The 12,683-nt window shown below is 36.8% G+C and overlaps 2 protein-coding genes across 3 annotated transcripts in view; one reads left to right on the top strand and one right to left on the bottom strand.

Moving 5' to 3' along the window:
- Window positions 1-12,683, top strand: part of LOC114658415 (cadherin-4-like) — a 2,147,065-nt gene that overhangs the window by 1,873,584 nt on the left and 260,798 nt on the right. The window lies entirely within an intron of this gene.
- ccm2l (CCM2 like scaffold protein) overlaps window positions 1-12,683 on the bottom strand; it is a 71,691-nt gene that overhangs the window by 35,478 nt on the left and 23,530 nt on the right. For both annotated transcript variants that reach the window (XM_028811666.2, XM_028811665.2), the window contains one exon: window positions 3,523-3,586. In XM_028811666.2, the coding sequence (XP_028667499.1) occupies window positions 3,523-3,586 (64 nt within the window). The remainder of the gene's footprint in view (window positions 1-3,522; window positions 3,587-12,683) is intronic.

Genomic DNA, 12,683 nt, shown 5'->3' with positions numbered 1-12,683 from the left:
AATACTGTGCCTGCAATCCGAACAGCAGAAGCAGAATTTCAAAAGGTATCTGGACTCAAAATTAATTTGGATAAAAGCATGCTCTTTCTAGTGAACTCTCCAGCACACAGTATCATCACAGATCAGTTTAAATACCTACAGGTAAAATCACAAGTAAACATAAAGCTCCTTTTCAACAAAATTTCACTGTCTGCATGGAAAAACTTAAGCAAGACTTGTATAGATGGTTTCCCTCCATCTCACTTTAGCAGGGAGAATTAAAACTGCCAAGATGAATATCCTTCCTAAGCTTCTTTTTCTATTTCAAAGCATTCCCATATACATTAACAAATCATTTTTTAAAGAAATTAGATTCAATATTAACCTCATTTATTTGTAATTCAAAACATTCAACCATCTAAAGCGTGATCCTACAAAGACCTTAGGCAGAAGGTGGCATGTCTCTACCTAACTTTCAATTTCATTACTGGGTGGCAAATATACAAGCTATAAAAATCTGGACAATGACACAAATATATGAACACACAATGGTTGGTCTGCAATAGAAATAAAATCCTTTAGTACTTCTTTATACTCCTTGCTTTGTACCCCAGTAAATACAAGTTATTACCAATATACTAACAATCCAATTGTGCTTCATTGACTCAGAATATGGAACTAATATAGGAAGTACTTCAAGATAGAAAAAGTTTTTTTTTGTGTCACCTTTACATGACAACCACCTTTTCCGCCTTCTCAAACTTTCACATAGTTTTTAATGTTTGGAAAATGTATGGGATTAAATCACTTAGAGATTTGTATATAGATAACATCTTTGCATCCCACGAACAATAACACTCCAAATTTAGCTTCCCATCAACACAATTTTTCCACTATTTCCAAATTAGAAACTTTGTTAAATATAATCTGCCCAATTTTCCTCACCTCCCACTTACTTCTATTCCACAAGAAATATTGATCAGTCTTGAGGACTCAGGCAGCATTTCTATAATATATAAAAACATTTTAAAGTCCCTTCCTTTCAAATATCCCAGAGTACAGTGGGAAAATGTCTGTTTTTCTTAGAATCACTTCACTTTCTTATGCAGGTTTAACTGAGTATAGCTGTTGGTGTGCTAATTAAAGAGAGGGTAGGAAAGATGCTTTATAAATCAAATACACTATTATTTAAAAATATTACTTGATATGCCTAGCTACACAGTATAATAAACAACAAGCGCCACAGCAAGAATATTTAACTAGAGCATGCATTTTCTTACAGTTATCGCACAGCTTCCTTTCTAAAGACTTGAAGAAAAATTGCAAGCATCAAATGGGGTGATGACAAATTGAAAAAAGTGTGGACAATAATTGATGAGAGTTCATTTTAAAACCATTGACTATTTATTTATGAAGCAAGTCATGAACACAACTGGCCAGCTACACTTTTTTTGCTTTGGATCATTGTTCTTATTGCTTTGCTGAGAGATGCAAAACAACATGTGTAAAAAGTTGACAGGAACAGAAAAAAAAACCTCCAGCCTGAGTTGAAGAAAGGGGAGGAACAACTAAACAGCAATTCGAAAATAGCTTAATTACTCAAAAATCTTGTCTACTCCCTTTAGACATTTTAATGTCAACATGGAACACTTGTATATACTACCAGGGACAGATCAGATCTTCCAGGATTAAGCAGCCCTCCAAGCCCATTCAAACATATTTTACTTCATTTGATAACATCCACAGTGTTGTGCTTCTATTATGTTACAGAAATTATTATTAATCCTTTAATTTAGAAATGTAATTTCAGCAACTTTTAATTGTACCCATCATTTTCTCAGATGGTCACATTTTTCCTACACACCCAATTAGTTGTTTTGCTCATTATTCTCCTCCAGCACTAAGTTCTTTCTGCACCATTCAACCCAGAATAGACCAGATGAAGGATTTTTTTTTAATTTCAGGAACACTTTACAAAAGTCAGTGCATAGACATACTATAGCCTATTAATCATGTATTACTAAATACCACAAACAATGCTTTTTTGAAATTCTTGTGATATTGCAGTGTGTTGTTATTCATTCTTTGTAAGCCTTATTAACACCAAGGAAGATGTTTATTATCTTGTCACATACCATAACTGTACATACAATACCTAACAGATGCATCATGATACCCCTATTCCAAAGTGTTACCATTGCTACTTTGCAAATCCTATTGGAACCTACCAAAGCCCTTGTTAAAGTCATGGTACACAGCAATAAGTATCCAATAGATGTAATATAGGTCACCCCAATTGTAAAGCCCTTATTTCCACTTTGTAAGACTTATTAATACTAAGTAAGGAGTTTATTAAGTTTTTTTTTTTTTGCATAGCAGTAGCTGAATAATATATAGAGGAGACTGGTTAGCCACAATTTATTGTGTTATGCGTACTAATACATGGAATTAACACACTTGTATATTTCAAAATTTGTGAAAGCAGCCCTAATTTGACCCTTACTGTTAGAAATGACTGCATAATACCTGTAGTCTGAAGATCAATCCATGCACTCTTCTATATTTCTGACTTTACAGACTAACAGAAAAGGAACAAACTATCTTTTGTACCCACGCAACCAATTCAGGATTAGAAGGGATGGAGAGTATCCGGATGGCATTAGGTGCAAACCAGGGATTATTTGTTGAAAGGGTGCTTGACCTATACTCACACAGACTGGGCCAATTTAGAGTTGTTAATTAAGGAAAGAGATGGTTATTAATCTATTTGTTGAAATGTAAATGGTGTTGCTTTGAGAATCAGGTAGTGATTTTGAGAATCAGTGCCTAACATGTCATAGTTTAAAGTTATTTTGCTGATGTGCGAAATTTTTACTCATAAACTACTGCTAGAATAAAGGACTAAGAAATGGCACTCTTCTCCACCCCCAAGACAAGGAAAGATATTCTACCATCTTCAAGAATTAACTTTATAACCTTACTAAGAAATACTGTATACATATACAGTATATGGACGATATGTAACTTGTATAAATCTCAAGGGCTATGTAAGGCATGGCTGATCAAATCATAAAATATTTTTTTAAATATATTGATCAAAAGTTAAGTAGTAAAGTAAAATGATTGTATAATAAGTTTAAGAATACTCTTAATCATTAAGCTTAAGAGAACTCCCAATCCAACAATGTTTGCATTATCTGATTATTAAATAAATTATGTATTTAACATTTGTAATTCAAATTTACAAACTCTCTAGCCATGAAAAACATGGGAAGAATCTGTGCCACTTGGCAGAGGGCTGCATTGTGGTGGAACACAATGTCAGAAAGTGATTATTTACACTGAGAGGTATATAGCCCAGTAAGAAAAGGATTTACACATTTCCTTTCTAACGCAAAGCCCTGACTGAGGCCATGAGTACAATGTGTGACACTGACAGTTTTCAAGGAATAGGCATGCAATTCAGGAGAAAGTAGTGCAGCATGAACAGAACATTTCTAAAGCAAACACTGACATAATGGTCGCATGGAACAAGTGACTCACAAAGAACTGCAGCAGCTGAAGTCAGCATCATAGCCATATGTCAAATCTGTCATTCGGCTGTCACCTTGGAAGAGAAAAGAGCACACAATCTATACAAAAGGAAGAAATACATTTTTGTATACCATTCAGATTTACTGTTTCAAAGTTATAATCCCAGCAATCATATCTGAATTTTGTATTTGAATTATTCAAGTGTTATGAAAATGCTATTTACAGTAAGCACTATACAGTTGGTAACATATGAGCTTTTCCATTTTCATCAGGTAGATATTTACATATTATGCCATAAGGCACTATTGTAAAAATCGTTCACATCTAGTCAATGCTTATTTTCAAGGATTTAGATTTGAAGTTAATTTAACCAACTCACTCACCAAAAAATGAAGTTCCACTAAATACTCCATTAACAGTATATGAAGTCAGTTGTACATTTGTATAATATTTATAATATATATTTATAATTTTAATGATGAAATGTAGTACATGGGAGGCTTCAGGGTTTATTTTTTTATAATTTTAAAGCACACTATGTTTCTTGTAATGTGTTTATAGTGTCTCAATTTTATACTGTGAAGGGGTGTCCGGCTATCAAGAGGTTGCCAGGAAAATACTATCACCAGCTTGACATAAGACAGCCATATTTTACAGACAGCATCCAAAGAAACAAAGAATGTCACCAGGTGCACGAGGGCGTCTGCATATGCCAGTGTAGGCAGTAAGCTTAGCATATGTGTTGAGATGCCCAGAAGAGCTTTTAACAGGGACCTGCATGTGTACGAGTGTATAAGAGAAGGAAGATTATAATGGCACTCCTGGACCTAGGGAGCTGTTAACCCAGATGTTGCTAAGGATGCCTGACTTTCTTCAAAGAGTTAGAGAGAGAGAGAGAGAGAGAGTGAGGAAGGCTAAAAATAGAAAGCTACTGGTGGTACACAGTCCAAGAAGAGAAAGCATGGAACTGTGCTGTCCCCCATATACTACAAAGAGTCATGCAGCTCACCTGTTGACAAAGTTACTCAGGTTCAGTGATGCCCAATGATGCCACAATACCAGAAGCCACTAGAGGGAATAATAACCCGGTGTTCCTAGAGGAAGTGGCTCTGGAGTCTGGCTGGAGGTTATCTAAAAAGGGGTTTTAAAACTACCAGAAATCAACAGCGTAGAGTCAGGAAGAGAGTGGAGCAAATGCTCATTTGGAACAAAGAGGAGGAGAAGAAACAATCAGAGAGAGAGAGAGAGAGGGAGAGAGATAGGGGTGTTGGATAGATAGGATGTTTTTATTTTATAATTTTCCTTTTGTGTATCTTTTCCTGTTAATATTTGATTTAATAAAGGTGATGGCCTCCATCACTGTATGAATGAAAATATATATAAACATATGTACAGTAGGGCGGCACGGTGGAGCAGTGGTAGCGCTGCTGCCTCGTAGTCCTGTGTTGGCTGGGATTGGCTCCAGCAGACCCCCGTGACCCTGTGTTCGGATTCAGCGGGTTGGAAAATGGATGGATATGTACAGTATGTATGTATGTATGTGTGCATTTTGGTGTGTGTGTTTATATATAAATATATATATATGTGTGTGTGTGTGTGTGTGTGTGTGCGTACGCGTGTGTGTGTGTGTGTGTGCGTGTGCGTGCATGTGCGTGTGTGTGTACATGCATGTGGTGACCCGTTGTTTGTTGATTAGCACATACAAGAAAGAATTTCACTGTACTCTGTACATGTGGCACTAATGACTGTATTATACATGTAATATATATTTATATATATATATATATATATATATATATATATATATATATATATATATATATATATATATATATATATACACTCTGCATCTGGTGAAGGGTATGATGATATCAATATTTGTACAAAGAATCAACTTAGGAGTGCATTGATAGGGCAGAGCCTACTTCCCTTCTAAATGCACCCCTGCATTGGAACTGCAGCAAGAAGTTAAAAAGTCTGTCTACTTCCTTCTTAGTGCCACCATCATTGACTTGGAAGTGCAAAAAATGTCACTAAATTTAACGGTAAAAATACTGTAAATGGTGAAAGTAAAATACCTTTTCTGAAATAGGAAAGTTACCTTATGTTCTACTGAAAATAAACTGTATATCTTAAACAATACATCTCATCATTTTCAATTTTTCTTTTCTGTATAATCAATATTTTCTACCTTCAAAATATGCTACATACTGTTTACTGATACATTACAGTTACACTGAAAATAATCACTGTTAATTTTACAGTATAAAACTCTTAAATAGCAAAGAAAAATGTAAAACAGTAGAGTGTTGTTCCAGTAACACTGAAGTTACAATATATGCATAAGGACACGCCCCCTTTTTGTTGAACAGTAGAAGAAAAAACTTAAACAAAGTTAGCAGACTTATTTTTCCCTGTGTGCTGAAGGTTTTTTGAGGTTATGGAAGCTGATTTATGGTGGGTTGTATTCGATAAGCTGGCACACCTGTAGGACACCATACACCACAAAAGCAAACTTTACTTCTTCACCAGACAATGTGCCATAACTTCCTTAAACACTGAATTCTTTTCAATGCAAATAATTAGGTGATATATGTTTGCTATTGGTTGTTGTCAAACAGTGTATTGGTGTTGGCATATTTATTACAGTGCATGGATTTCAGGTTATGGTTAAATGTTCACTTCTGTTGGAATGTGTTGTAAAGAAAAAAGTTATTTACTACAAAGTTATACTGTAGACCTAAAAATATTGTCATCTTCTTTTTTACGGTAAAATTCTGGCAACTACAGCTGCCAGTACTTTGCCGTTAATTTAACATTATTTTTTCTACAGTGTGGATGCCTGACAGCCGATCTGACTCCACTTAATGGTACAAACAAGGAATTAGCTGGGACAGTTGTGCGTGTGTGTGCGTGCATGTGTGTGTTATATGTAAGCAAATAATTTAGAAATTTATATTTGAGCAGTATGATTTTTTGCAGATTAATATTGGGAACTAACTTGATTTGCGCAAAAGCCATATTTTGTACCCTTTTGAGCTTGTCCCTGGTTACTGCTATTTGACTTTCTAGCCCAATTGACATTCAAAATATTGTATTGTATTGTTTTTTTTTATTTCTGCTTTTACAGAGTAATTTTTTGATTCACTGATAGCTACTCTATTGACCCCGATTCAAGAAAAATCAACAGACTACTTCTTACTGGTGCTAAGCAGTTTAGTTAAATCACTAGTCAAAAGCTGCTCTGACATTATTACTAGTGATAACATGTGTGATGAAACATACTTGTTGAGTACTTCAAAATAACTAAGAGAATTCAAACATTTCACATGTTAATCAGAGCAATGTAAAGCTTAAAAAACTGTATTAGTCTGTACAATGAGAAACGTTAAGCAAGGCCGCATACTGTGTATATATATATATATATATATATATATATATATATATATATACTGTATATATATATATATGGAAGAGAAGGTCTGTGATACGGTTTGCATATTTGCAGCTGGAGATCCACGAAGGGAGAAAAAACGAATCATGTATCATAAAATAGTTTTTTTTTATTCCTGAGCTTTCAACCCCTATCAGGGGTCTTCATCAGAGGATAATGCTTAGACTTACAAGAATCAAAGGCAATATGCACGCACCCTGACCAAGTGGGGCATCAGAATAGCACATAAACCCACGAACAATCTGCGCATGGTCCTGTTTAATGCTAAAAACAAGAAATCTACAGCCGAAACACGAAACGCAGTTTATAGTAGTCCATGCAATTCTTGCTCAGCGGTATACATAGGACAAACGTCAAAAAGAATCTCAACACGTGTACAGGAACATCGCAACGCCGTCAGAAGAAAGGACGCACTATCGTTGATATACGCGCATACTAAATCGACAGGACACACATTCAACTGGGACAACGTAAAAGTAAAATTTAAGGCCAGTACTAAAAGTGCCAGAGAGTTGGCCGAGTCTTGGCTATCAGATGAAAACGCCATCAACAGACACTTGGACATAAATCCAGCATATGCCAACTTAAGAAGGACATGTACACAATAATTAAACTATACAACCCCCCCCCCCCCCCCCCCTTTGATCATACTGACTTAGTCACCTCCACCCACCTCCCCCCCACTGAATGTGTTGCTATATATTGCCTTTGATTCTTGTAAGTCTAAGCATTATCCTCTGATGAAGACCCCTGATAGGGGTTGGAAGCTCAGGAATAAAAAAAAAAAAACTATTTTATGATACGTGATTCGTTTTTTCTTCCTTCGTGGATCTCCAGCTGCATATATATATATATATATATATATATATATATATATATATATATATATATATATATATATACAGTAAACCAACTGCCTTATACCATCCAGGCAGGGAAATATTGCAGTAGTCACAAATCAACCCTGCATTAAAGCAGCTATAACAACTTGGGAGCATCTAGAATGCACTGAAGAGCATAGGTTATAACCCTAAATCTTATTGGTCTGAGCTTCTTCCTGACTGCATTCATCTTGACCACTGATCCTGTCTTTTTCTGTTATGATAACCAATCTCAAGCTTTATGTTTTACATTCAAATGTATTAGCTCTTACCTCACTCAGGGGTATTGTTCACATAAACTACTCAAATGAATGATAAACCTGTCCAGATCTGATATGTGACTTTGCTGAAGTGCATGTCACCTCACAGTATCACCTAAGAAATGAATCATTGAACTAAGTGGGCAACTAGTAATAACTATTTCTTTCCTTATAAATTTTAATAAGTGTTGCACTACATTAAAAATGATCTTGCTTCAGTATATAGTGAGAACATTGATGTTAAATAATTGATACTTTTTTCCCTTTTTAACTACATTTAGCAGCCCTTCAACTCTAAACCTACAAACTTAGTCAAGAGCTAAATGAAAACTTTAGTAAAGGTTTAAGGATTTTTTCAATTTAAGGAGCTTGTTACTGCTATTTTAACTCTCCTGATAGGACAGTGGTGTGTTGACACAGTGTTAAATCCTACTGCCTCATAGCTCTAGGTGCCCTTCTGCAGTCCTGACTACTGTTTGTATGCATGATTTAGATATCTCCAAATAATATGTTTTGGTTCGGTTTATGGTCAGTGTGTCCTCTGATGGACTAGTATCCCTTTCACATCAGGTTTCCTGTTACTACCAGGAAAGGCCACAGCTTTTCAAAAACCTTTAATGGACTAAGCAGATATTGATAAATGAATAATCCCACTTAGGATCATAACCTTGGTGTGGTGGCAGGATATTTGTGCACCAGGAATCCTTACAGTTATGTTGCCAGGAGTTGCCTGCTCTTGTTAGTTTCAAATATTGCTGTAAGGAAATGGGACAAACAAAGAAATGCCAGAAAATCGTCTTTCATGATAGGAGAAATGAGAGACAAAACACAAGAAATATTGTGAATTCTAAATGTCTCCAGAGAATCACCATCAGGTAACTTATTTTATGTATCAAAAGCTCTATATGGTGAGTCTATGGTTCTCCGCTCTTTGTTAAGTTCAACTTAGGACTGTATTTGTTGTTTCAAATATGTATTTGCTATTGCCTTGACAGTGAAATGTCACTAGTAGAAGCATTGAAGGTGGGGAAAGATCTGGGTATAATGCAACACCTAATATGTTGGAATTAAGGAAGGGTAGGTCCATTAGTTCTGTGTCTTGAACAGGAATAAAAGGAGCAACCCGTGAAATCAGGTCTGGTGGTGGTGCTCACCAGTGAGTATCTCATGGTCAAGTAATCCATGTCAGCCAGGGAAGCTATGTGGAGCCATTGTGTAAGCTTAACAACAACAAGAAAAGTGCAAAGTCTGTTCTAACTTCTGTATTTCATTTTTTCCATAAAGGCCACTTCAGAAAGATTAAAAGAACCATAGTGAGGCAGTGCTTTGATTTTTTTCCATTTGCACCTACTGTGTATTCATGGGAAAGATTTGTGCAGTTCAGGTACTGTATGTTTTTTTGTGTTGTCTTGAAGTTAATAATATTTTTTGCTTTTTGACAGTGTAATTTTGAGCTTAGGTTTTGTTCACAGGCGACACCATTTTGTGTAGTCACAATTGCAGCCGTATTGTTTTCCATTGCTATAGCTGTTGCCAGACATGTGATGTCATGACTCAATATTGTGATATAATTTCCTTTTTCCTATATAAGACTGTAGTGCCCAACTCACAATATCATAGTTTTGACCAAACACTTTTTACAGATACCAGTCAAAGTTTATAGAAAAGTTGGGGCAAGAAATCCCAACAAGTTTTTGAGACCTTTGGCAATGTTTTTCTGGCTTTACATTTGGTTTTGTTAATTGGTTGGGTTTGCTTCTTCGGTGTTCTGAACCTTTTCTTGCACTTCAACCACAAAATTTATTACATCCCTATTGTTATTTATTCTCCTGATTTTCTAATCTAGTCGCATGGCCTGTTGACTATTGTGTCCTGACAAGATCCTAACAGTGTAGAGCAAAAATAGAAAGAGTTGTCTGGATATAACAGAGGTCAAGGCAGTAGAGGACTAAAACACTAAAACTAATTTTAAAAAGGAATAAATTCACTCATGGTGACATGGTGGTGCAGTGGTAGTGCTGCTGCCTCACATTAAGGAGGCCTGGGTTTGCTTACCGGGTCCTCCCTGCGTGGAGTTTGCATGTTCTCCCCGTGTCTGCGTGGGTTTCCTCCGGGTGCTCTGGTTTCCTCCCACAGTCCAAAAGTGTATTGGCGATCCTAAATTGTCCCTAGTGTGTGCTTGGTGTGTGTGTGTGTGTGTGCCCTGCGGTGGGCTGGCGCCCTGCCCGGGATTTGTTCCTGCCTTGCGCCCTGTGTTGGCTGGGATTGGCTCTAGCAGACCCCCATGACCCTGTGTTAGGATATAGTGGGTTGGAAAATGACTGACTGACTGACTGACTAAATTCACTGAAAGTCAAGACAAATGTCCAAAAACCAAAAAAAAGTCAAAAGCACTTGTAAACTAATTAACAGAGAAATGAACCTCCTATACCAAGAAGAAGGATTTTCCTTTACTGTAACAAAAAGCAGAAAAGACTGAGTTTCTAACTCGTTCTGAAATTAAATTGTTACCAAAGCCACTTGATTATGCCCCTGTGAAACCATATACATTACACACACATGCACAGAATAAGACTAGTAATACATGGCATTATAATAACAAATAATAAAAAAGAGAAAGTGATGTCAACTTAACATTAACTCCAAATCGTTCTGATTGCCACTTAAATTGTGACAAGCATAATCAGAATGCATCTGAAAAGACTACAGGTTAACAATGGAAGCTGGCACTTGGAACAGGGACAGTCACTTCACTGGTTATGAAGAAGCTGTAGTTCATGCAAAAGGTTGGATATATAAAAGATATAACTGAACGTAACTCGACAGCAATGGCACCGAGAGTTCAATTTTCCATTGTGAAGATCTCTCTCCTCCTCTGTAGTTTTTCTGTAGATGAAACCCCAGGCAGGTGTTGGGATTCTCTGAAGACATATAGGATGCTATAGGGTTGCCATAGCCTTTATTTTCTGGTGAACAAGCTGACACCTCATCTTTGACTTCTGTTTGTGTGTGTACTTAACCACTGTTCAAAGAGTCCAGCTTTCTTTCAGACAGCCAATGTTGTGCTTGCAATGATATTCTCTACTATAACTACGCTAGCAGACCTCATTGTGCAATCTAGATAATGAAGGTACCGCCTGGAGAATGAATGGTGAATTTACATCAGATATCAGTGTTTGCTGTGGATTGCCCATAGCTAACACAATGTTTAAACAGAAATACTGTTTCTAGGTATATCTGGATTCAGATGCCCTTGTGGTAAAAGTCACATTGATTTTCCATCTATGTCATCTGATTTAAGAACATACTATATGTAATAAACTTTCAAATAATGAAATATTCTGACCTATCCATTGCAATTTTGCATTGTACCAAATATTGGTGGTAAAGACAGAGCCAAGAACTTGCAAAAAGTGCTCAGTTTGCCTCTCAACTTATATGCCTATTGTCAACTATGGTTATAACAACTACTTATTCTTTGAAAGAATATAATTGCACTCACAAGCAGCCATAATGAAATTGCCGTGCAGGGCTGAACACCATAAACAACTTCTCATGACCAATGTGCCAGAAAAATTTGCCCAATGGCAAGATGTTCACCATCAGACATAAGATGTGCAGAATGGATTATGTCTTTTAGCTGACTAGGTAGCATCTGGGAATTTCCAAGGAGCAACTTAAAGATGTGTTTGAAGAAAGGATGTCTTCTTTGTGATGCTCAGCCTGCGACTGAATGATTTGCCAAAAGTTTTTAACATTGTTATTTTATTTACTGTATCTCTTTATGTGTTTGTCTCTTTTCCCTTGTCTATTTTCACTTTACAGTAATCCCTCGCTATATCGCGCTTCGACTTTCGCGGCTTCACTCTATCGCGGATTTTATAAGTAAGCATAATTAAATATATATCACGGATTTTTCGCTGGTTCGTGGGTTTCAGTGGACAATGGGTCTTTTAATTTCTGGTACATGCTTCCTCAGTTGGTTTGCCCAGTTGATTTCATACAAGGGACGCTATTGGCAGATGGCTGAGAAGCTACCCAACCAGAGCGTGTATTACGTATTAAATAAAACTCCTCAAATATATTGTGAGCACGGGGGCTGTTCGCACCCCTAGAGGATACGGCCGCTCCTCAAAAAACGCTGAAAGACTACCTTCACATTGCTCCCTTCCTTGCTGGGCTTCGTTGCAGCTGCTTTGTCAAGCGACATGCTTCCCGCACGGTGCTTCGCATACTTAAAAGCTCGAACTGCACGTATTGATTTTTGATTGTTTGCTTTTCTCTGTCTCTCTCACTCTCTCTGACATTCTCTACTCCTGACGGAGGGGGTATGAGCAAAGGGGCTGTTCGCACACTGGCCTAGAGGATACGGACGCTCCTCTAAAAAATGCTGAAAGACTACCTTCACATTGCTCCCTTCCTTGCAGCTGCTTTGTCCGGCGGTGCTTCGCATACTTAAAAGCCCAAACAGCCCTATTGATTTTTGATTATTTGCTTTTTTCTCTCTCTCTGACATTCCCTGCTCCTGACGCGCACTCCTTTGAAGAGGAAGATATGTTTGCATTCTTTTAATTG

Source organism: Erpetoichthys calabaricus, chromosome 10 (assembly GCF_900747795.2).
Source record: "Erpetoichthys calabaricus chromosome 10, fErpCal1.3, whole genome shotgun sequence".
Lineage (NCBI taxonomy): Eukaryota > Metazoa > Chordata > Cladistia > Polypteriformes > Polypteridae > Erpetoichthys > Erpetoichthys calabaricus.
This window is presented reverse-complemented; position numbering and strand designations above follow the sequence as displayed.